The sequence below is a fragment of the Tripterygium wilfordii genome, chromosome 16 (assembly GCF_013401445.1).
Source record: "Tripterygium wilfordii isolate XIE 37 chromosome 16, ASM1340144v1, whole genome shotgun sequence".
Taxonomy (NCBI): domain Eukaryota; kingdom Viridiplantae; phylum Streptophyta; class Magnoliopsida; order Celastrales; family Celastraceae; genus Tripterygium; species Tripterygium wilfordii.
The window spans coordinates 7,661,280-7,686,786 of record NC_052247.1 but is presented as its reverse complement, the minus strand read 5'-3'; the positions used below and the strand labels follow the sequence as shown (position 1 = coordinate 7,686,786).

The 25,507-nt window shown below is 39.8% G+C and overlaps 2 protein-coding genes across 4 annotated transcripts; both read right to left on the bottom strand.

The window, feature by feature from the left end:
• Positions 1-4,165: 4,165 nt before the first annotated feature.
• LOC119981029 lies at positions 4,166-12,379 on the bottom strand. 2 transcript variants are annotated; one of them, XM_038823981.1, is made up of 2 exons: positions 12,039-12,379; positions 4,166-7,834 (listed from the first exon to the last, which is right to left on the bottom strand). In XM_038823981.1, exons 1-2 carry the CDS (start codon positions 12,095-12,097, stop codon positions 4,405-4,407), a joined length of 3,489 nt encoding a protein of 1,162 aa, XP_038679909.1. In that variant the 5' UTR covers positions 12,098-12,379; the 3' UTR covers positions 4,166-4,404. The 2 variants fall into 2 exon arrangements, with proteins under 2 accessions (XP_038679909.1, XP_038679910.1); XM_038823982.1 differs by having other exon boundaries at positions 4,166-7,827; positions 12,039-12,080.
• A 3,883-nt stretch (positions 12,380-16,262) lies between these two features.
• Positions 16,263-19,586, bottom strand: LOC119980993. 2 transcript variants are annotated; one of them, XR_005463972.1, is made up of 3 exons: positions 18,484-19,585; positions 17,457-18,395; positions 16,263-17,352 (listed from the first exon to the last, which is right to left on the bottom strand). XR_005463972.1 is itself a non-coding variant. In XM_038823917.1 (3 exons), exons 1-3 carry the CDS (start codon positions 17,685-17,687, stop codon positions 17,204-17,206), a joined length of 309 nt encoding a protein of 102 aa, XP_038679845.1. In that variant the 5' UTR covers positions 17,688-19,586; the 3' UTR covers positions 16,263-17,203. The 2 variants fall into 2 exon arrangements, 1 of the variants encoding a protein (XP_038679845.1); XM_038823917.1 differs by having other exon boundaries at positions 17,457-17,570; positions 17,642-19,586.
• Between the last annotated feature and the right edge of the window lie 5,921 nt (positions 19,587-25,507).

The following is a 25,507-nucleotide window of genomic DNA, read 5'->3' as shown; positions in this document are numbered from 1 at the left end:
CAAAACTGCCCCAGTTTTGGTGTGCACCCAATTAACAATGATCAAATCTGACTCGTCTGAGATTGTCTCTGAGTCCTCCATTTCTGCCAACAAACTTCTTACTCTGTTTAATGAACAAACCAATGATAGCATAAAGAGCATCCCAAAAACTGCCCCAGTTTTGGGTGCGTGCTCAAATAACTGTCATCTGATCAGGCAACTACGAAGCCGATTTTGTACTCCGCACCAACGTCAATGCAAGACAAGTTAACAACCAACAGACTCATGTCTCAACCTCCTTTCTTCAAACAATCTTCAACCGAAATTTGCAGCCATAATTAAAGTACCCGTAAGGGTTTTCACTTCAAGAAAATTTCTTATTGTCCCTAATTTTTGCCTAGAGCGCCCTTTCAGGTTTTCACTCTAGCGGGATTTTTTTGCCTAGAGCGCCCTTTTCGGGTTTTCACTCTAGCTTTTTTTTTTTTTTTTTTTTTTTTTTTTGTCCCTAATTTTTGCCTAGAGCGCCTTTTCGGGTTTTCACTCTAGCGGGATTTTTTTTACGCATAATACCGCCTGAGAACATCGGCATTTACTGGGTGAGGCAAATCATCTCCATCCATCTTTGTCAAAATTACCGCTCCACCGGAGAATGCTTTCTTCACCACATATGGTCCCTCGTAGGTAGGAGTCCATTTTCCACGGTGATCTCTTTGAGGTGGCTGAATCATCTTTAGTACTAAATCCCCTCCTCTGAAACAACGAGGACGCACTCTCTTGTGATGTGCTCTTATCATTCGTCTTTGATAAAGTTGTCCTCTACAAAGTGCTCCCAATCTTCTTCCCTCAATAAAATTTAGATGTTCGTACCGGGCTCGGACCCACTCCGTCTCCTCCAAGTTGGCCTCCATCACTACTCTTAGCGAAGGGATTTCTACTTCAATGGGAAGGACCGCCTCTGTCCCATATACTAAAGCAAAAGGACTTTCACCAGTGGATGTACGCACCGAAGTTCGGTACCCATATAAAGCGAAAGGAAGCTTTTCATGCCAATCTTTGTAATTCTCTTTCATCTTCTGGATGATTTTCTTGATATTTTTGTTAGCCGCCTCAACAGCCCCGTTCATCTTGGGACGATAAGGAGATGAATTATGATGCTTGATCTTGAACTGCTCGCATAAATCATTTACTATCTTGCTGTTGAAATTCGTGCCATTGTCAGTAATGATCCTTTCGGGAACCCCATAGCGACATACAATATCTTTTCTCAAGAATCGGGCGATAACGTTACTTGTCACTTTAGCATAAGAATTTGCTTCCACCCACTTTGTAAAATAATCAATTGCAACTAGGATGAAACGATGTCCGTTGGAAGCTTTGGGCTCGATAGGGCCAATAACATCGATACCCCACATTGAAAAGGGCCAAGGTGCTACTAATACCCGCAGAGGGTTCACAGGGACATGAGTTTTATCAGCATAAATCTGGCACTTATGGCATCTGATTGCATATCTAATACAATCTCTTTCCATGGTAAGCCAATAGTAACCTGCTCGCAATATCTTCCTTGCCATTGAACACCCACCTGCATGAGTACCACATATTCCTTCATGAATATCTTCCATAATCTGTTTGGCTCCATCAGTATCCACGCATCGAAGAAGTACAAATCCCGAGCTTCTCTTATACAACACGTCTTTATCCAAGAAAAAGGAGCTTGAGAGCCTTCGGATGGTGCGTTTGTCATTATCTGAGGCCTCTGGAGGGTATTCTCCTTTCTCCAAATACTGCTTCACATCATAATACCAGGGTTTGCCATCAGGTTCTGCTACTATATTCAAACAGTGCGCCTAAATTTTACGCTTCTCAATCCTGATAACCTCTACTTCTCCTCGAGGGTCCAAATCAAACATAGCTGCCAGAGTGGCCAAAGCATCTGCCATCTGGTTTTCTTCTCTTGGAATATGATCAAATTCCACACAATCGAAAAACTTCATCAACTCCTTGATATGCTGATAATACGGGACTAACTTGGCATCCCTGGTTTCCCATTCGTCACACAATTGCCTGATCACCAATTGAGAGTCACCATAAACCTGAAGCTTTTTAATCCCAACATCAATGGCAGCTTGAATTCCCATGGCACAGGCCTCATACTCGGACACATTATTGGTACAGTTGAAATAAAGCTTAGCAGTAAACGGGGTAACTTTTCCTTCTGGAGAAATAAGCACAGCCCCAATCCCATTACCAACGATATTAGAAGCGCCATCAAACAACATAACCCATCTGTCAATATCTTTCCGACTCTCCATTTCTAAGGACAAGATTTCTCCATCTGGGAACCCTGGATTCATAGGCTGAGAGTCATCAATCGCCTGCTCTGCTAAGTAATCTGCTATTGCACTTCCTTTTACTGCCTTCTGAGCAACATACAAAATATCGTATTCTGACAACAACATCTGCCATTTTGCAATCCTCCCCGAAAGAGATGGTTTTTCAAAAATATACTTGATTGGGTCCATCCTCGAGATCAACCAAGTAGTGTGATACAACATATATTGCCTGAGCCTATGCGCAACCCATGCCAATGAACAACAAGTCTTCTCCAACATGGAGTAGTTTGTCTCACAACTAGTGAATTTCTTGCTCAAGTAGTAGATTGCATGCTCTATCCTCCCCGATGAATCATGTTGCCCTAACATACATCCCATCGAATTGTCCGATACAGTCAAGTAGAGAATAAGCGGGCTCCCAGCAACCGGAGGCATCAAGACCGGTGGATTTTGTAAGTACTGCTTGATTCTCTCAAAGGCACTTTGACATTCATCATTCCATTCTGATGGGTTATTCTTCCGAAGTAACTTAAAAATTGGCTCACACGTAGTTGTCAACTGTGAAATGAACCTTGCAATATAATTGAGTCTGCCCAAGAAACCTCTGACTTCTTTCTCAGTGCGAGGATGCGGCATTTCCATGATCGCCTTCACTTTCTCAGGATCCACTTCAATACCTCTTCTGCTGACAATGAAACCCAACAACTTCCCCGAGGTTGCACCAAATGTGCATTTCGAGGGGTTCAACTTCAATTGGTGCCTTCTCAACCTCTTGAACAACTTCTCCAGGTTAATCATGTGATCTTCATCCTCCTTTGACTTAGCAATCATGTCATCCACATACACCTCAATCTCTTTATGCATCATATCATGAAATAGAGTAACCATGGCTCGCTGATAAGTAGCTCCCGCATTTTTGAGACCAAATGGCATGACTTTGTAACAAAAGGTACCTCATAAAGTGATGAAAGTAGTTTTCTCCTGATCTTCCGGTGCCATCTTGATCTGGTTATATCCTGAGAATCCATCCATGAAGGAGAACGCAAAATGTTTAGCAGTATTGTCCACTAATATGTCAATTTGGAGTAAAGGAAAGTCATCTTTCGGGCTCGCCCGATTAAGATCCCTGTAATCCACGCACATCCGAACCTTACCGTCTTTCTTTGGGACTGGTACGATATTTGCAACCCAATCAGGGTATTTTGCTACAGCAAGGAATCCTGCATCAAATTGCTTTTTTACTTCATCTCTAATCTTCAAAAGCATTTCCGGCTTCAATCTTCTCAACTTTTGCTTCACTGGCAGACAATCTGGTTTTAATGGCAATTTATGGACCACTATGTTGGTATCAAGTCCTGGCATATCTTGATATGACCATGCAAAAACGTCCTGATATTCATGTAGCAAACCTATCAATCTTTTTCTATCTCCTCCTTCAAAAGCTGCACCAATCCTAACCTCCTTTTTCTGATCTTCAGTTCCCAAGTTAACAACCTCAGTTATTTCTTTATGCGGCTGAACTATCTTCTCCTCTTGGTTAACTTGCCTCAACATTTCTGGCGACATCTCAAATTCATCCTCAGTATCGGAATCAGATTCAACATTGTTAATGGGTGCCCCAAAATCTGGTTCATTCGGTTCATCTTTTTTATTATCATCAATTTCAGTCCTGTTAAAATGGAATGTGTGAGATTTGGATTTTTTAGAAGTGATGCGTGAAATAAGGTGAATAGATGTGAGAATTTTGAGCAAAGATTTTTATTTATGATAAGCATAGCAGAATCATCAGAAACATGAGAACATGCAAAGGCCATACTATGTGAATTCATCAAAAGATAAAGTAAAGACATGCTCATTACAAAAACCCAATCAGAGGCCGTGAGCTAGACCATAGATCATAGTGCATATGGAGATTACTCTTGAAGGCTGTTGATCGAGACTGGCAGTTCAAAACTGGTCCAGTTGTTGAGCTCAAAGCCTGGAGGCCGAGGAATGACAAAATAAGGCTTAGCAACAAAGTTCTGATCTTCCTCTATAGCAGCAACATGAAAATCTTCCAACTGGTCACATAGCTCTTCAAAATTTGCCCCAGCTAGACTCCTTTCAACTTGATCGACGGGAAATCAAGGGTCAATTTCCCTGGAATTGCCTCTGCACTGAGCGGATTGACCTTTTCCAGGAAATCTCCAAACATGAAACTGTCATACAACCAGGGGATTGACCTTTTCAGAATATTCAGCTCTCGACCCTCAAAACGAGCGATTCGCCTTGCCTGTTTCTCAGCTTGGGCCTGGACCTTATCAATTCTACTGGGCTTATACCCAAGCCCCCAGCGCTCAGCCTGTTTCAATACAGCTATTGGCTTCTTTATCCCCTGCTCCTCTTTACCTAAACCTCCTCCTGGTCGGAATCCCATCTTCAACATAATTCTTCCAATAAACTTAGCCACTTTTGATAAACGGGGCTGCATCAGAAGCTGCTCCTCCTTCACAAAACTAGCAGTTGCAATCTCAAAGGATTGAAATGAGCTTTCAATCCCCTGCAAGGGCGCATCAATATGGAGTGAGTTTGAAACGCTAGCCACCATCCATTCCGACTGGCCTTTAACAATGTAGACTCTTCCTCCGTGAGCAAATTTGAGATTCTGATGTAAAGACGATGGTACAGCACCAGCAGTATGGATCCATGGCCTACCTAATAGGCAACTGTAAGTCGGTGATATATCCATCACCATAAAGGGGACATTGAATGTAACATTTGCGATCTCCAAAGGGACCTCGATCTCCCCCATTATCTCCTTCTTGGTTCCATCAAAGGCTTTAGCCACCACTAATACTTGCTTCAAATATGATCTGTCAATTGGCAGCCTATCAAAAGTCTCCTTTGGTAGGATATTCAACGACGATCCATTGTCGATCAAAATACTTGCCACTTCAAAACCCCTACACATGGCCGAAATATGCAACGCTTTGTTATGGCCCATCCCCTCATCTGGAATCTCCTCTTCAGTAAATGATAATAAGTGAGTTGCGAGCACATTTCCGACAATCCCGTCAAAAGATTCTGTCGGTATCTTTTCTGACACATAGGCCTGATTCAACATTCTCAACAACACTTTACGGTGTGGCTCCGAACTCATGATTAATTCTAAGATGCAAATCTTTGCCGGGGTCTTTTTCAACTGGTCTACAATCATATACTCGCTTTGACGGATAATCTTCAGAAACTCCTGAATTTCTACATCAGTCACTGCTTTCTTAATTTCCTCACATACAATATGATCTTTCTTCAAATCTTTCAAATTCTCTTCCGCTCCTACAACGTCCTTTCCCTTTCTTTTCCTTTCAGCTTCTGCTCCTATCACTGGGTCACTTGACTCCTCTCGGGAATAAACCCGTCCAGTTCGGGTTATCCTACTCACTCCTGAGATGTTATCCACAGCAACCTCAAGATCATTTTTCTCATACACCCACGGAACAGCCTTATCATTCACGTAAGAAGGCTTTGAAGGATGTGGACTTTTGACAAACGGTTGATCTTCTAAAAAGTACTGCAAAACAATTGGCTTCGTCCTCCCACCAGGCCTTGGTCCTTTATAGAATTCATCCCCAATAACATTGACTGCATTCAGGCACCCTGACTTCACACCAAATACTACTTTCTTGCTATCAATCAAATCCTGCACCTTTGCTTGAAATTGAAAACAATTCTCCAGAGAATGTCCCTCAACTCCTTTGTGAAATTCACAAGTCTTCAACTCATCATAACCATCGTATCTCAACGTCAAGTCCAACTCCTCTCTTTTAATAAGTCCTTCATTTTCCAAAGCACCCAGCACCAAACTCAGAGACATAGTTACCTCCGCAATTTTCCTCCTAAAGTCATCCGAATCCTCAACAGCATTGGTACCTCCATTGCCATGGTCTGGCAGAGGATTAGTGGTTACATCGGGCTTCCTGATCCCATCAAAATTCAACCATCCAGAATTGACCATATTTTGCACAATCCTCTTGAAGGCCAGACAATTTTCAATTGAATGTCCAGGCGACTCTCCGTGATAGGCACATGTCACCTCAGGGTTATACCAAGGGGGGTAAGGTGGATTATGGGGTTTCCCTCCCGGGATAGGTGCAATAGCTGCATTTGACAATAACTTGTCATAACATTGGGCATAAGTCATCGGTATCGAAGCGAACTGTTCTATCTGCCTTTGGGGCTTGGGATTATTTTCAAAGTTTCGGTAATTTTGGCGGGGTGGTTGGTACGCTTGCTGAGGTGGTTGGTAGTTTTGGTGAGGTGGCCGGTAAGCTTGTTGAGGTGATTGGTAAGTCTGTTGTGGTGGTTGGTAAGTCTGTTGTGGTGGTCGATAAGAATACTGAGGTGGCAGGTAGGAATTTGAGTTTGGGTAGTGGTTATATGGACTCGACAGCCTAGGAGCATTGCTTCGCGGCCTGTAATCAGAAGTGGGAGACCCATAAGTGGGATTGCTGCTATAATTAACGGTATGCACCTCGTTTTCCTTCTTCTTCATCTTCCCTCCCTTCTGATACTCTGGCTTCTCAAGCATCGGGACGCTAATGCTAATATTTCCTCTTTGCATGCATCTCTCAATACGTTCCCCTGCTCGGATCATTTCTCCTAAACCTGCATGCCCCCCTCCAGCAATTTTTGAAGTATAAGGCTCTCGAAGTGCGTCAATGAATGCATTAACCAGATCTTGTTCCGCCAATGGAGGGTGCATCTGGGATGCTAAGTCTCTCCATCTATGGGCCCAATCCCGAAAACTTTCTCCTTCCTTCATGACAGTACCCTGAAGATCATAGAGGGTAGGGACCTTCTCCATGTTATGCTCATACTTCTTAAGGAATAAATTAGCCAGATCCTCCCAAGTCTCAACAGTAGACGGATCTAAGCTTGTAAACCACCGAGTTGCACTCCCCGTCAAACTTTCCTGGAAAAAGTGAATCAATATCTTTTCATCATGAACATATGGCTGCATCCTCCGACAATACATGGTCAGATGATCTAGAGGGATTCCAGTACCATCAAAGAGAGTAAAAGCCGGAAGCTTGAAATCAGGAGGAATGATCAAATCCTTCACCAGACATAACTTATAGGGACTTAAAGCGCCAACAGGCCCAAATCCTTCCATTGAATTCATCCATTTTTCCATCTTTTTGTATTGTTCCATAGTAAGACCTCTTCCTTGCTCCCCTTTAGCCTCTACGGGCATGACATATGTTTTCTGCTGGCAATCCAGTGATGGAAATCCACCATCCCGGGCTGGCCCAACTACCGGCGCACTTCCTGAGAAGTTCATTGCCGCGTTGTCATAAAGCTGAAGCATGGGCTCTCCTTTCTGTGCTGAACTTTCTGCAACTGCTTTTCCTTTCATAAGCTGCGACATCTGAGTAATCAACATAGCCATTTGTTCTTTCAGATCTGTAATTTCCTGGCTCTGTTTCTGGATCAGCTCTTTCTGCTGTTCGTTCTCCATTGTTCTAGCAATTCGCAACTGTAATCTGGTGCGATAAGGATGACGGTGATATGAATGAATTGGTGCTTTTTCTTTTTTATGTGCCACCTTCATGATGAAAGAAACATTTATTAGTTAATCAGATCTGTTAACTATGCATATGCATGATTGTGAGTTTATGTGCTTCCTAGATTTCTTTGTAATTGGACAAGAGAACAAGATTGTCTTCTTTTATTCATTTCATTCATTCAAAGCATACAAGAAGAAACATCAGATTCAGTCCACTTGAACAACCGGAATTTCAACCATAACAGCACCTCCTGCTTGGATTGCATTCAACCTCCTCTGAAGCTCCTGTAAGTCACTTTTCAAATTTTTCAAAAATGCCCATATCTGTGTCAACTCTGACATTTCCAAAATAGGATTGGAACTCAACTTCTGCAGACGTCGTTCATAAACCTCAGCCCATTCTGATAGGGTCATCAAGCGACTCATCATCAACCTTACTTTGAATTTGGTACTTGTCTGCTCCTGTTGGACCTCCTCCAGCATTGAATGAAAATAATCATTCTGTTCCCTTAAAGTTGTGATCCCTTCCATCTGTTGCTGGTTCTCTTCAAGCATCTCATTCATCTGGTCTGTCAATCTATTCTTCTCAGCTTCTATTCTTCTTTGCTCTTCTTTGTCTAAATACATCTGCAATTGCAGTTGATAAGCGTCCTCCTTCCGAGATGCAAGTTCTTCATTTAGCCTCTGAATATGCTCCTGCATTTCTTGAAGTTCTGCTTGTGTCCTACAATGTTTTGCTGCATCCTTCTCTTTTCTTTTCTTCATCTTCTTCTGTAGCTTCGAGAACTTTTCCTTCAGTGCATCAAACTGTCCTTTTTCTACTTCTCGGGCTTCCCTCTCCCCATGGACCTTCTTTTCCAGTTTTTTGCATTTGTTCTTATATCTGTTATACTTTTCTCTCCAGGAATTCTGAGCTGTTTCTACCTCTTCAGCAATCAAGGTGTCTACTGCTTCCTCAAGCTCATTTGATGGTATTTCCAGACCTGAATTTTCATTTCCACCAGGTATCGTCTCTTTCTTTTTCATGCTAACAAAGCTATGACACTGGGTGATAGTCTTCTTCCTTCCTTGGAGCCATTGCACGTATCGATACTTCCCTTCCGGGTCTGCAGTAAGCCTTCCGCGCTCCATTATGTGGGTCCTTTTCCATGCTTCTAACACTTGGTGAGACAGATATTTCGCCTTCTCATCTCCATGCGCGAATTCAAACTCCCACAAGCCATGTGTAATTGGCGTGCATAAATTGCCAGCCTCTTGACGCAAGAACATTGCAGGTGCTTGACTGGTACCTCCCCATGGTCCCACCAAAGGCACCCAGTTGTAGTTACCACATCTGTAAAGCAAACCTTTGGGCTTGTACCATGTTGCTCGATCAAATGTCTCCTTTGGTTCTAATTCCTCTAGGAATTGTCTCCACACGTCAACAGCTGGTACATTAGATTGCATCTCGGCCATCTTGAAATTCTGAATGGGATCTCTAAGCATCCGGGTATGATCTTCAAATACAATCATCGGAGCTCCAATTCTTTTTGGGTACTTTAAGTGACTCACCAACCAGAGTCCTAATAATTGCGAACACCCCCGAAAGCTGCCTTCTCCTTGAATGCGACAATGATTAAGGGACCGGATTGTCTCGCATAACATTGCAGGTATTGGATTGGTACCATACTTGACAAGGTGAACCAATTTAATCACGTTCTTTTCTACATATCCTCCTGCACAAGGAAATAACACTGCTCCATACACTGCAAGGGCAAAAGCCATCTGCCCTTCCGGAGTTGCAAACCTCCCCTGAGCGAAACCCACAAGCCTGTCAATTGGAAACACCCAAATATTACCTTTATCCTTTCCAGGAGTCCTGGTATGCTCTATCTGTAAAAGACGGTGAACAATCTTCCTTCCATCAGTAACTTCCTCCGGATTATAAACCTTGTTCACATGTGGATCATATCCCAACAACTGCCCATATTCTTCTAATAAAGGAGACAAATCTGTTGTATTGAAAGTAAAGCAGCGATATGTAGGGTCCCAGAAATGCATAGCAGCCTGAAGAAGAGTTACCGGTGTTTTGACAGTTAATAGATGCCCAATACGTCCATAAATTTTCCCAAAATTACTGCGTGCTTCATCACTTTGTGCCTCCCAAAACTGTGCTAACCCTGGTGGTGCCTGTTCTTGAAACTGTGTCTTCCGAACAATTCCCAATGGTAAATCGTCTTTTAAACTATCTCCGAGTTCTGCCCGTAATTTCTCCAACACATCTCTAGTTTCCCACGGGTTGTCTCGTCTTATGTCACTGGTTCCTATCATTGCTTCCGCAAACATCCTCTTGTCCAATTGCAAAGAATGTGCCTAGTGAATGCATGGGGGCATGAAAAGGATGAATATAAGATATGTATGAACATGTATGAGTGATTAACAAACATGCAAGCATATATGGACACGTATGGCAAGTATCATAACCTAGGCTAACATATTCATGGCAAGTGTATAAGACATGTACATGTATGGTTTGATGAATATATACATACAGGTATGTATCAAATACATATAAACATGTAAATGAGGAATAAAGGTACATGGTATTTAAATGTACAGGAAATAAATGGAGTTAAGGATAGGAGAATCCCCCATTGTTCCTAACAAAATCAGGTTCCTACCAATTTCTGAAGGTCTCGAACCGGATCTAGGGTTATGTAATGTGCATATGGGTGGCATTTCTAACTATAACGCGGCTACGCGAGAGGCCACTGGATCAGGTTAGTTCACACCCCATATCTGGAAGTGGAACCCATCCCCCAATATCTTGAAGGGACGTCAATCCAGGAGGATGTCTTTCCTTGCTTACGTGAGGACAAAATCCATCAAAAGCAAAGATCAACCCTCACTAATCACTAGTAGGACCCGGTTTTTATGGGCCATTTGTGTGCATGTGAATAGTGATGTGTGTGCGGGAGAATCATACCATATCCTCAACAAACACTCAATTTTATGAAACACAAAAAAAACCTGTTATTTTATCTACAATCATGAACAAACACATTAGATTCCTCAAAATGTAAAAAAAACATGTACAACAAAAATAAACAAATCAACCAAATAGGAAAACACCAAGACAACAAGGCCCGACCCCTTTGGTACAACAAGCATTCCCCAGTGAAGTCGCCAGCTGAAGCAACCGGCTTGAAAAACAATGAAGTCGCCACCAATTGATTTTTAGGGATGCAATTGGACATCCATTCTGGTCTGCGAGAAAAATGGGCAAGGGGGTCTATTGAGCATGGGGAAGGTGTTAGGCACCCCACAACTCCCGAAATCGGTTACCTTTAAATGTTTTCCTATTTGGCTCTAATTTGTTTTTGAAAATCCCATTTTGATGGGTCTTATTGGAATGTAAATGAAAAATCCACTTGGAGTGGTTTGGAGAACAAGGTGCACGGGATCATTGGGGCCATTCCCGGCTTGGCCAAGGATTGGAGAAAACACCACTTGGAGTGGGTTTGGGGGTTTTGAAAAAAAGGTGTGCACGAGATCATTGAGGCCATTCCCGGCTTGGCCAAAGATTGGATAAAGCACCACTTGGAGTGGGTTTGGATATTTTTGAAGAAGGATTTTTTGAGGACTTGGTTGATGTACCAAAAGGGCCCACAATCAAGAAGTATTTAATTTAAGTCTTACTCACAATTATGTTCTTCATGAGAAAAGAAAGAATCCATTTATGGCTCATTGAATGGGTCAAATATCTTTAAACCCACAGTTGAGTCCGTAAATAAATTCTCCTAATCCCTAAAAACACACTTGCTTTCCGGATCCACGAAATCCAAATGTTTTCAATAAATGCCAATGGAACCCCAATATCTTGAAGGCTCTTTGGTATTTAATCAAAACATAAGGATTCCATAATTTAATCTTGATGTGTTTTATTAATGTGAGACGGCTTGGATTAATCCAATGACTAACGCGTTGCATTTATTTTCATGACATTCAAATAATCCTAGCATACGTCTAAGCATCATGGCATGGTGTGAAAGATCAAAATCCTAAGCATGCATTCTAATGCAATCATCATTCACAAAATCATCCCCTAATGTCTATATGCTTCTAGCACCCTAAATATTTATGTATGCATTTCCACTGTTTTCCACTATACTATTACAAAGATTTACATTTTACAAGGATACGTGACAAAAACGAAATTTATACAAATGTACAAAAACCCAATATTGCCCTCGGGACCCATTGCTCAACTCCGGCCCAAATCTTCTAAGTATACCCTCCGGCCCAAGCGGTCACAAGCCCGATCCAAACCCAACAAACACAAACATAATGGGGTCAAATGGTATGAAAATTTGAGATGCCCAAATATAATCAGAATTCAGATTAATTCAAACCACATTATGAGAATGCATATATATACAAATTCTATATCATACACGTGCAAACCTATATCAATATCAAAACCTAAGCCAACTATGCACTCATACCGAATATCAATACATTCAAACCACATTATAAGAATGCATGTATATACAAATTCTATATCATGCACGTACAAACCTATATCAATATCAAAACCTAAGCCAAATATGAACTCATACCGAATATCAATACACCAAATATCTGCTCGCAATCCAATTCCAAGCCAAAGATTAAAGATCAAATGTTAGAACACCCAAAACCATATATATTCACGGACTAGGTTCAATATGAACAAGCAAATGTTTGCATAGACCAGGTTTTATTCAAGTTATATATACCCACAATCCACATACAAATAGCAACCTCCATATACAGACAAACTAAGCCAAGTATTCAAACGCACATCACCATGGTGAACAACGGATTCAAACCGGACATCAACAGCAAAGAACAAGCAAATATGTTTCTTTGAAATCCAATACATATTATAGATCCAATACATCAGAATAGAACCAGGGGTATTGAAACAGGGTCTGGTATGACACAATTAACACTGGTATGGATCAAAGAAATGAAACCAGCTTAAGCACGAAGGCAGGAACTAGGAAGCAACACATGGGTATATCAAATAGATGTTCAAAAATTTGTAGAGATTGAAGCATACACAAAAACGGAAATCAAAACGAAAGATGAGAGTGTGTATGAATCGTCACCTTTTTCTTCTTCTTGCTGATTCTCTTGCCGTTCTGCCCAACACGCCTCTCCTCTCCTTCTACTTTTTTTCTTTCCTTTGGCCTCTCGGTTTTCTTTTTTCTCTTTTTTCCTTCTTCCCTCTTTTCCCCTTCCTCTCTTCACCTCTCTTTTTTCTTTCTCCTTGCGACTTCCCCCTCTCTTTATTTTTTCTTTCCTTAAATTTTGCCACTTCTTTTCCCTCCCACTCTATTTTGTCTCTCATTTTTTCCTTAAATTTTGCCACTTCTTTTCCCCTCCCACTCTCTCTTGTCTTCCACTTCACCATCTCCTCTTCATTCTTTTTTGTTTTTTTTTTTTCTCTATTTTTTTACTCCACTTTCGGCTACTCCATTTTTTTGTTTTTTGTTTTTTTGTTTTTTTGTTTTTTTTTATATATATTTTATATTTTTGTATTTTTGGCCGGACGAAAACCGGTTACTACAGACCGATAATGGCCGATAATACCGACTCATGCCGAACCATAATTTTTGGATATGCAAGTAGTGGGGCTTAAGAGCACTACTACTTTAGATTTCCTGATTTGCAGTTCTAGACCTTGCAGTTGGTGCTTCAATTGTTGTTTACAGTTGCTTCAATTTCATTTTAGTTTTATTGTTTTTCCCTATGGATAAAGACTTTGTCAAAGGGAAAGCAATTGATAGGATCTTGAGGTTATTTTGGTAAAGTACATGGTTTTGTATTTTGTTAAGTCAGTTTAGTTGGTTTAGAAGCGGGGATTAGGGAGTTCATTAGTAGTTTATGAAATAATATGAAAGGAAGTCATTTTGTTTTTATCTCTCTTCTTCTAGTTTCCTCTGTCAATCATCTCCTTTGTTCTTGATCTGCCATTGCTTGGTTAAGGTTTGAAAAGGGTTTAACAATTTCATATCTTCAAAGTAGTGTGGATCATGGGAACCAACCCAGATCGTAATCTCTCTTCATGGGGTTGGAGCACTAGGGATATGTAACACGCTCCACTCTCCTAGAATATAGGCTTCATGCTTCTTATTGAGGGAAAGAGCCCAACAGTTGGTATTCTTGACTTCTTCTGTTTGATGAACGTGGGAAGGTGGCTTGATCCTCAATGTACAGTAATTCACTACATCTAGCAGATCAATATAGCAATCCTTTAAAATAGGATACAAATCCTCTTTTATGAAGGATTTGATGAGGGGACTTTTTAAAATATTTTTTGAGCTTACATCTTCTAAAATAGGATATAGGGACAATTTACAAGATCTAATACAGTTGCTCTAAACATCCTAACTTTATATATTCCAACTCTTTCCAACTTAACATGACAAGCTGATTCAACATGTGACATAACAAAATTAAATTTTTTTTAGACAAAAATAGGGTTTGAGGGAGGCTACAACTTTTGGGAAAGAAGCAAGGGTTTTGGAGTGATCGTACTATATTTTACATATTTTTAAACCTCACTTTACACTTGTTTTTGTCTCTTTTAATTGAACTAAGCATGGATTCTACATAACTTCTCATTATTTTGATTTTCAAAATATTTATGAGGAAAGTGATGAAAAATGCTTGCCTTGAGATAATCCAATACACATGAGGAATGAAGGATACTTGCAGATCAAGAAAGAGAGAAGAAAGGAAATAAATAAAAGAACAAAATGGGTTACTAGTGCTACTCGTGAGACATTGCCAAGGAAAGGACAAAGAAAGTTCAATAAAAGTCAATCTTGGGGTTTTGAAGAGTGAAAGAAGTAGAGCCACCTCTTTTGACAATGAGAAAGCAAGGTACGTAGAGATCAAGGAAGGAAAGAAATAAATAAATAAAAGAAGGAAATCAAGACAAATAAGCAAAGGAGAATGAAAGTCAAAAAGTTGCATGGAAAGTTAGAGCTACACGCATGAAGGCGTTGGTCATTAAAAGAGCAAAAGCAACCATGAGATTTGCACGGCAAGTAAAGGAAATCGAATCAAATTAAGTGAAGGAAACCGAGTTTGACAAGGTGATTAATTGAAGGAAGCTTTTGTCACTATAAAAGGGAGTCCTCTAGCACAATAGAAGGCATGATTTGGAGAGCCACATTCTCTAGCTTTTGTTCTTGTTCTTGGTTCATGATGTTCTCATATTTAATTTCCTTGTGTTCTTATAACATGAGTAGCTAAACTTCTTTGCTAGGGCTTGATGTAGCCTAGTATGATTATTGCAAGTACTTCAAGTAATTGAATGCATAATTTTGGTTCATGATTCTTGTCTTTAATTTCTATGCTTATAATCTATTGCTTGTTTGGTTGATTGGCCACCAATTGAATGCTCAATTAGATTCATCTAGCTAGGACTAAGGAACGAACCGAATTCACGTGTCTTAGTGGAACTGAAATTAAGGAAATCAATTGTCGACTGCCATGAACAAGGTTTAGGGGATTGATTGGTTGTTATAGTTCTTTAGATCATAATGAGTTGTTAGCCTTGGATTAATCCTGTTCGGTTCGCATGGAGTCTCTCTCTATAGCAACCATTCGAGCATTAACAAGGGGATTCAGGAGTTTCTCTTTATTTATCTCTTGTTCTTGTATTTAATGACTGCTATTTTAGATCTTGTTTTGTATTTCTTGGTTATAAGGAACTAATCCTCTAACTAGGGGTCCTAATGGAACCGTACTTTGAAGATTGAATGAGATTAATATATTATTCTTGCATCTCTTTCTCTATTGTTGATTTTCTATGGATGTGCTTATTGTTTTCAAATGATTGATCACCATTTGGATGATATTATGCCTAGGTTAAGACGGGAAGGAGATACATAGGGTTGCAAGAATCCCTAGAGAACATAGGTTGCATGAACCATATGAATATAGGTTTATGATTTATGCTATCGCTAAATAATTTCCACCGCTCTTAATGGGTTTTTGATATGTTAATCCGATTGTTAGGAATAACAGGGATTTGTATTGAAAATACTTTCGATGTATCTAGGAATAGAACATTGAATAGGTTGGGAGATCGATTGTCAACATTTGGATTGAGAATTGGGGAATAATGGATTAATGGAGTTCAATTGGATAAGAGGAGGTGAAATTAGAAACCCTAGTGTTGACTCTCTTGAAAACTCTCTTTCATGTTTGTTTGCTAGGTTGATTAAATCAATTGTAAAATTGCTAATTAGTTGTTAATCTCTTTAAATACTGGCTTTAGTGTTGGATAAATCAAACCCAAACAATTCGCTTTCCCATTTTAGTGTGATAATTGCTTCGATTGATACTTAATAGAATTTACCAAAATCTCTGTGGGACGATACTCTAGTCATACACTTTATTACTTTTGCGGCTAGTACACTTGCTAGAAGTAACGCAACATACAGCAATACTTGTGTTATGATCAATTGAAAGTCAAACATTCATGTGTGATTCATGAATGTTCTCTCAATGGACACTGCTTTCTTACCCCAATAATCATCATAGTCTTTCTCCGCTTCTTTGATCACAAAAGTCGGTGGGACATTTAATTCCTCATCCACTCTAGCTGCTTTAGTCACTCTATCACGTTTAGGTTCCATTTTAAACAATTCTGCCAAGATCAAACAACTTATACTCCCCAAGCACAAATCTAGTATAAAAAATAGCCCTAAACAGAACTCAAATTTTGCACCAAGACAGCCCAACAAACTGCACCAAAACAACTCAGAATTCAGTCACAAAACTGCCCAAGAAAACTGCTCTAATACAGCCCAAAAGTCCGTAAATATTGCCCAAAATTTCTGTAGTAATTCACATTCCTTGCACACTCACCACAAAAATCTGCCAGAATTTTGATGTAAAACTGGCAGCAACGACAGTTTCAAAAACTGCACAGAATTGCCCCAAACACATCCCAGAAAAATCTGCAATAATACTTCAAAAAATCTGCTCTGAACCAGCAATATTCCACAAATTCAGACTCAGACAACCCAAACTCATACCAGCCCAAACAGTGCATAATTCTGTAGTTTTTTTTTCAACAGTAAAGACAGCCCCAACTAGTTGGAATAATCCAGAAATTTTGAACTCACGGCAAACCCTAAATTTTGAAAACAAGCACCCTTCAATTCTCATCAACATAACCCAGGAGTCCAAACACGTAGGTTAGTTTTGGCGTCAAATCCCTCAAAACGCATATAGGGTGACAAACTCTTACCTTCCTCACACCACTCTCTGTGTTTTACGCCGAACCAAGCCCTAAAACTCTTCAATCCATGCTACATAATAACACGTGCCCAACAGCAGTAGAGACCAATTCAGAATCGATCCGAGCAATGTTGTCGAAGACACGTGTCTTCGACAGTCGAAGATTCGGAAGAACATCGAAGCCGATGATGACATTACCTTCTCTTCGACCTGAGATTGCCACGGTCTCATTCTTTAATTCTCTGACTCTCATACTATATATATATATATATATATATATATATATATATATGTATATGTATATGCATACATACTTGGAGTGATGCAGGAAATGATCTGGCTGATTTGATTCTGACACAAGAAGATATCATCAACCTGCCCACTGGCACAACAGGTGTAGCCTCTGACACTTAGAGCCATCCCATGTCCTGTCATAGAGTATCATCAGAAGGGTCAGAGCAAAGTCATAAGAAAACTATGGTTTGTCTCGAACGGTAACCTGGTAAGGATCGAAGGATTATCGTCCAAACACTTGTCTCCAACATGGCAGTATAAATAGCAAAATCCTGCCAAGAGGAAAGGATCTCCTGCCAAGAGGAAAGGATCTTTCTGTCTTGATCAAAGAGGTGCTAGATAAGATGAGTAAGAGTTTAAGGGTCTGGTCTTGAAAAAATACTTGAATTGTACTCCTATTCCAATCATTTTTTTATATCAATAAATTTCTGAATTTTAATCTACCACCATTTGGTGTTTAATTATATTTATTTTTGCTATCTCAATTCGAAAGTTGGGGTCGTAACCATATTAGAGAGACAAAGCTGTTCTATACTGAGGAACAATACAACCTAATTAAATTATAATAGAACAATCCAAAGAGTTAATTGGAAAAACTCATCTGTGATAACGGTTTCAAACATGCTGTCAGTTGTGGGTTTTAGTCCTCTGATTTGTTTATCGTCTGGCCTTCTATGTTACCAAGTTTCGTCGGTAGCTTTTCAGAATGTCGAACCTCCTAATCATCGATTTTTAGCAATCATCCTCTTCGACTTGTCGATTGCTGATCAAACATCCTTCAAAACAAAAGGAGGTGAGGATTGGTCGACGGCAGATGTCGAAGACCCTTTGATGCTTAAGTCAGTGTCTGAGCAAGCAATAACAAAGAACAAATAAATTACTGGGAAGAGCTTGAGATGTGCTCATTGGTTCTTGGCGATCATGCTCTTCGGCCTATCGGTCAACTATTCTTGAGTACCCTTCAAAACAAAAGGAGGTGAGGATTGGTCGACGAAAGATGCGAAAGACCCTCCGATGCTTAAGCTAGTGTCGGAACAAAGAGTTTACCATCCTTCCACAATAATGGTAAGCTTTGAGGTGTGTGGCGTTCTAGCTATAAGGTATCTGATGGCCTTCGCCATCTTGCAGTCGGTATGCTCCTTGTCCCACGACCTTCGTAATCGTATAAGGTCCTTCCATTGTTGGGCCGAGCTTCCCCGTACCTATTTCTTTGGTGCTTTGGAACACTCTTCGGAAGACTCGGTCCCCAACCTTGAATTGTCTTGTGCGGATGTGCTTGTTGAAATGTTTTGCTGCTTGGAGCTGGTCGGCTTTCTTACTTTTTACTTGACACAAAAAAAGTCTCGGTTTGTGGTGACATAAGTCCCTCCCTACAATTCATGAATTAAGAAGTCTCAACTGGCTCTGCTGCAAAGGGTTCTCTTTTTTAAGCAATTGGTTCGGCTGGACCGTACCATATTGGTTTGTCTGGATCGTCATGGATTGGTAACCTCGGGGAGATCGTTTAGATCAGCAACCTCAGCTGGATCAACAAGGATGGCTGCCCTTAGGACGATGGCAGAAGGAAATACATCCAGGGCAGAAAGAATTGATGAAGCCCTTTTCTTTTGACTCCAACTTACATAGAATTTGATGGGCTTACCCTACTACCTACCTATAATCCTTAATTGTCTAAGATGCCTTAGAGACTTCGAAAAGAAAGAGACACTAGAACTCCAGAAGCTTTGTCACTGGACAGCGCAAAGAACAGGGGATTAGCAGAGCTAGATGCTCGCCTTTACCTTATCATCACTCGACGAAATGCAGTGGATTAGCTTAGCAATGTAACTGAACTCCTACTCGATAGACTAGATGGCAGGGACCCCCCATTTGGAATTTATAGCTTTTGTAGCATGGACTTTTCAGTCTTCATCTTTAGAGCTAGGAAGAGGGACAGCAAATAATGGATGGATCTAGTACTGGGTCTATTAACTACTGCTTCAATTGGACTCCCAATATTTAAAGGAACGAATCATCCCACTATTGGTACGTATAGTGCTACTGGGGATGGGGGCCAGACACTCTTTACTTACCTGGGGGAGACATTCAATGACTTAGCCCGAGTCTGCCACTATGATAGGCAATTACTTCCTATGGATAAGGCAGTTTAATCGGGACAATCGGAAGAGAGTTCATCACTTAATGCTTTGAAGTCGCTCTTAGACTTAGAGAAGATCCAGTGTTCATGGAATAGAGTTTAGTTAGGAGTCCGAGTTCCTTCCTATAGTGTAGTACCCGATTTTTGTCCGGTCAAAAATAATAATAAAAAAAATGAAAAAGAATGAAATATGAAATCGGAAATAGCATTAAGACAAGGAAAATAGTTATTTCCTTTGTTTAAAAGCCCGTGGGCCCATTAATTCAAAATTTAAGGCTCAATCCCAAGTAAGCCCGAATCTTGGCCTAATTGACCTAATTACCCACCTAAGTACAGGCCATATAATATCAAAACCCTACGAAAATATATTTGAAAAATATAGGAAAAATAAATAATAAAAAGAGGAGATTTGGAAATAAAGAAAAAGGAAATAAATAAAAAAAAAAGGGAAAAGAAGAAAGAAAGAAAGAAAAAAGAAAAGGAAAAAAGAGAGGTGGCGTGTGGGAGAAAAAAAGAGAAAAAAATGTATAAGAGAGGAGAGGTGTGCTGGGCAGAGCAGGTGGAGAAAAGATAGAAGAGAGGTGGCGTGTGGGAGAAAAAAGAGAAAAAATGTGTAAGAGAGGAGAGGCGTGCTGGTCAGAGGGGGTAGAAAAGATAAAAGCCGGGCAAGTGAAAGGGAGCAAAAAAAAAGGAGAGAGGTTTTGGATTTGGAAGAAAAAAAGAAAAAAGGAGAGAAAACAGGGGAACAAACCGTGATAAAGAAAAGCCGACAAAGAAAAGAGAGGAAAGGAGAGTTGCTGAGAGAGCCTTTCATCACTCAAGGAGAAATCGGAGCAGTTGCACGACGGTAGGAAATGAGGATTTTCGATTGCTTTGAGAAGGTAATATCTCATACACACTTTGATTCTTTGGGTTCCATTTCCTCGGTTCTGTCTCTGTTGATATTGGGTTTTGATTTTCCTGGTTTGAACTTCTTTTGTTCATTTGTTCTGACTTTGGGTTTCGATATTTGTTTGTTCACACTAGTATATTCACTACGATTGATACTTGATCTCTGTAATGTTTGTTAGTTAAAATGTGATGTTTATTGGTATCTAGTGCACCTGATGTTTGTTTTTTTTCTTGGTTTTAATATTAGCTTGTCATATTGGATTATGGATCTGGCTTTGAAAATTGGATTATTTACTGTATAAAATCTTAATGCTAATAGGATGTATTCATGGTGCTGTTACTGATTTTGGATGTTGGTTTTGGTTTTGGTGTATTCACAATGCTGACGTTTGATAATATGTCCTGATTTTGATGTTAGTTTGTGGTCATCTGCTTGAGTAAAATTGAAATGGGGTTTGTGTTGGTCTGGTTGCAATTGGGTGATTGGTTCTACGCATTTTGAAGGATTCTATGTGTTTAAAAGTGTGTTTTGATGGATTTGGTCGTATGTATTTGTTTGAGCGTATACATGTTTATATGATCAGCTTTGAAAAATCATGTTTTTAGATTAAGATGTGAGGGGTTTATGCATCTCTAAGGTTTATGTGGATGAATCTCCTAGTATGAATTTGACATTAATTTGAGTTTGGATTAGCATGTGGATATTAGTTTTTGACCCTTTCTCTTGTTGATTTTTGAATGTGGACCGGGCTTGATTCAACTTGGGCCGGACTTGATTTCGTTTGGGGCCGGAGAGTTCATTTGGAGATTGGACTGGGTTTGAGCAATTAACGGGCTCCATGGGCCATATTTACATTTTTATTTTTATCTTTATATTTCATTATTTGTATATATTTTTTTATCTTATTTTTATTTTGCATGTCTATTCTTGTAAATGTAGGTCATGTAATAGGGTAGTGAAAATAATGAAAAGTAGTGTAGTGTAGTGTATTTTAGTTTTATTTATGTCTAACATGATTAGCATGCATGTTTAGGGGTTTAGTTTTGCCAATCCATCAATTCAATAATCACTTTTTACCAACTTTTCATAAAAACAAATTAATGGATACTACATTAAAGTCACATAGGAGGAGGACTTGATAAAATTCAGCTCTTACCTAGACTTTAATTATGTTATATTCATTTAAACAAATGATAAATTAATTTATTAGATACCTAAATTAAAGTTCATTAGGAGGAGGACTTGATAAAATTCAGCTCCTGCCTAAGCTTTAATTATGTTATCTCTTTGAATTAAAGTATTATTTGTATTCGTCAGCACAATGATAAATTAATGGATACTACATTAAAGTCAAATAGGAGGAGGACTTGATAAAATTCAGCTCTTGTCTAGACTTTAATTATGATATCTTCCTCTAAACAAAAAGCAAATAATAAATTAATTTATTAGATAGCTAAATTAAAGTTCATTAGGAGGAGGACTTGATAACATTCAGCTCCTGTCTAGGCTTTAATTATGTTATCTCTTTGAATTAAAGTATTATTTGTATTCGTAAACGCAATGATAAATTAATTTACTAGATACTTAAATTAAAGTTCTTTAGGAGGAGGACTTGATAAAATTCAGCTCCTGCCTAGACTTTAATTATGTTATCTTTTCAAATTAAAATACCATTTGTGTTTGCCAAATAAAATTGGACTGTTCCTTTCGTTTATTTCATTGTTCTTTGATTATGTGATTTAGAAATCCCCTTGGTATAAAACCCAATGTCCTTTTGCAAAATCAGTCAAATATCTTTTCAAACAAATTCTAATAAAACCCATCAAAATGAGATTTTTAAAATAAAGCCTTGGTCTAACATTAATGAAAAGATTCCACACCATTTGATAATACATGGTTTTTTGGGCATATGAAAAATCCATTAAAACAAATTGGGACATACAAACAAATTTTCAGAAAAAGCACATAGATCAATCTAGGTAACCTTTTAGGGAGTTGTGGGGTGCCTAACACCTTCCCCACACTCAATAGACCCCCTTACCCATTTTCTGGTTCGTAGACCATTTTTTAGTGTCCAATTGCACTCAAATCAATTGGTGACGACTCTAAAACATTTTTCATCCTTTCATCGCCGGTCTGCGTCGTGACCCCGGTTGCGACATATAGGAAGGGAGCAAAGGCAGTTTCAAAGGAAGCCTCCCTTAGTCCAGTCCATTGCTTTTGTCCTAGAATCAGGGGTAAGCCATGGCATGATTCGGAATCCTAAGGTGTTTACGAAGAAAGTAGGCTTTCGGGTCGGAAATAGAAGATCTGGATTAGATCCCTTCTCGATAGCTTTAGTCAGAGCTCATCCCTCGAATAAAGGGAGTAGTGAGAAAAAGGGTGACTATCATACGGAAATTCAACTAGTGAAGTAAGATCAGGGAATTCCACTATTGAAATCCGTCTTAGGCTTCAAACTATCAGTCAAGGAAGTCAGTCTAAGCCCTAAGCCAAGATCTGCTTTTTGCCAGTCAACTCTCTTTAGAGAAGTCTCAAGCACTTAACCACTTATTTTTGAAAAGAGAAAATCGGTGGCACTTATCTTATTGGTAGACATAATAAAAAGAAAGCTTTAAAGTTCAGGTAGAGTTCTCCGTTAGGGTGACTCGATAGCTAGATTAATAGCCTTTGGTAAATTCTTTTATTCAGAAAGTAGACATTCAGCCTCTAAGTCAGCTTGCCTTTTGCCTTGTGGCTTGGATCGAAGGAGAAGGTGCGGAGCGAAGGTAGTTCCCTACCTAGCTTTAGGGGAAAGATCATAGATAGATTATCTGGACTAGATCCTAGGAAGCAAGCCTTGGTTAGAGGTTTGCAAGTAGGAAAATCAGTAGTGTACAGAACAGAGTACATGGATCGAAGCGAACTCTCCGGATGGCTTGCATTGCTTCATTGGAGTGGAGCGTGTAGGAGAAACACTATTCAACAAATAGAAAGGAAAGGTCAAAGGGTCTGCAAGATACAGAAGGGAGAGATAGGCTTTAATGGAGAGAGGGATTGATCGAAAGGGATTTTTGTTAAAAAAGTGCCCCTTTGTCGTGTCTTTCGCGACTGGGGAAGAAATCGATATGAGTATAAAGAAAGACCAAAGAGTTCTATGTTCGGACTTAAGAAGTTGGCTTTTCGACTTAAGTTACTTTGGTGGCTCTTTAATTTTTTAAAAACTGCACTTCGGAGGTGTGACAAAACAGCTGATTGGTTGTTTATTTTGAAAAGGCGGTGGTTGCCACTTTGAAACTCTATTATCTTATTTCTGGAGAGGATAAAAAGAGCACAAAGCGGTAGTTTGACACTCGTTGGTAGTAATGGAAGCAATCGTCCTTATCATTAAAATAAGAGCACCTAGGCCCATTCATAAGGACTCGATTCGATTGTTTTTCAAGAATGTTGAGCCAGGTATGTAAGCCGTGTTTCTGGGATCTTAATCTGTATTTACTTGAATGATGCTACAAATCTCCATCAAAGTGGTTATTTTTTTATAATTGAACAAAAGCGAGGAGCGAAGCCGAGTTTACGAGGTGAAGGAGCGAGAGCAAAGCAAGCTCTAGTGGTGGGCTGTCTTCCTGGTCCCATTTCAGTCTTTTTCATCGACATAGTCAGAAGCAATGGATGTTGCAAACACACAAGCGAAGCACGCTAGTAAGCGGAAGAAGTCACTCTCAATCCGATCTAGCAAGAAATGCTTTCCTGATAAAGTAAAGCGAGAGACAGTAGATTGACTCAAAACCGACCAATCTCTTGACGAGTAACCATGGAGTTCCACCACACAGACTGAGGGGAAAACGCAAGACTTTTGATTATATGACCCAATCCGTAATGACCAGTCGACAAAGGCTTGACAGGCACATTGGGACTCACTCTGCATGAACCAAACCCTGCCTATCTAGGCAATCGTCTCCGGCTTCACCAAGGTGTGGTGAGAATCGCCGACGCATCTATTCCGAGAGTATGAAATAAATAGAGTAAGACGATGATGTCTTGGTGACCGATCTACTCCCACAACTTCCCTAAAGGATTCTTCGTAGGTATTTAGACCGAAAGACCAAGACAGGACGGGCAGGCCTAAGACAACAAGCGAAACCTATAACTAGTGAGCTGCTTGTTACCTTACCTAACGCAATTGTAAGTCAAGCCGAAATCATCTTTCTCTTTTCGGCTTTCTAGGAATAAGAACTGTAGGAATTAGGGATGACGAATCCGTCTTCTTTATATGGTTAACTCTTGTTTGCAACGCAGTTCTCTTAAGAGCCATTTTCCTCTGTATCTTTTTGACTCTTGAAATAACTTTCCTAATATAAATATATCAATTTTTCAGGAATTCCATTTTATTTTTCTATTTATTAGGAACTCCCTTCCATGAATTCTAATTATATTCTTGAAGAAGAAAATGATATGCCTCTCGCTACATTGATGAGAGCTGGAGTAAGCAAAGGCTATGTAGACTTTTATTAAAGAATCAAGTTTGTAGAGAAAGGCACGAAATAAATGAACAAAAGCAAATAGAGAAAGAGAGGATCTAATGTACTTATTCGATCTAATAAGTACCTTGTGTTGGAATTGATAAATTCTATGGCTTGAATCTTGAGTATTCTTTTATTTATTACCTGTGTCTTGGACAACATCTCTCGTCTCTTCAAAGTCTTCTGGAAGATCCCCTAACTATTTAAACAAGTCACTAACATTAAATGTTGAGGCAAGAAAACTTTTCGACCAGGCCTTACTATAACCAACCTCACAAATCCCACTCAATCTTTTACACCAATGTATCGTACTCTCTCGACCAGGGGCCGGTTTGGATGAGCGTGGGCAAGTTCGTGGTTCGCTATCGCTTTCGACTTGGAGCGGCTCACCCCCTGGTCACTTAAAGTGAAAGGGCGAAGTCGCTACTATGGTTTCGGGCCAACCCCTTCCCTCTTAATTCGTCAATCGTGTCAAGCTAGTCGTTCATTTCTCACTTGTTGGAGTCTTCGGTTGCCTATTGGTATCTTGTCGAGCGGAGCCCC

Coding starts and splice junctions, on each gene's coding strand:
- LOC119980993 (XM_038823917.1), bottom strand. CDS start 17,687: ATGTTGGAGACAAGTGTTTGGACGATAATCCTTCGATCCTTACCAG. Junction 17,571..17,641: donor AATCCTTCGATCCTTACCAG/GTTACCGTTCGA, acceptor ACTCTATGACAG/GACATGGGATGGCTCTAAGT. Junction 17,353..17,456: donor CATTTCCTGCATCACTCCAA/GTATGTATGCAT, acceptor TGGCAATCTCAG/GTCGAAGAGAAGGTAATGTC.
- LOC119981029 (XM_038823981.1), bottom strand. CDS start 12,097: ATGGGTCCCGAGGGCAATATTGGGTTTTTGTACATTTGTATAAATTTC. Junction 7,835..12,038: donor ATAAATTTCGTTTTTGTCAC/GTATCCTTGTAA, acceptor TTATCGCACCAG/ATTACAGTTGCGAATTGCTA.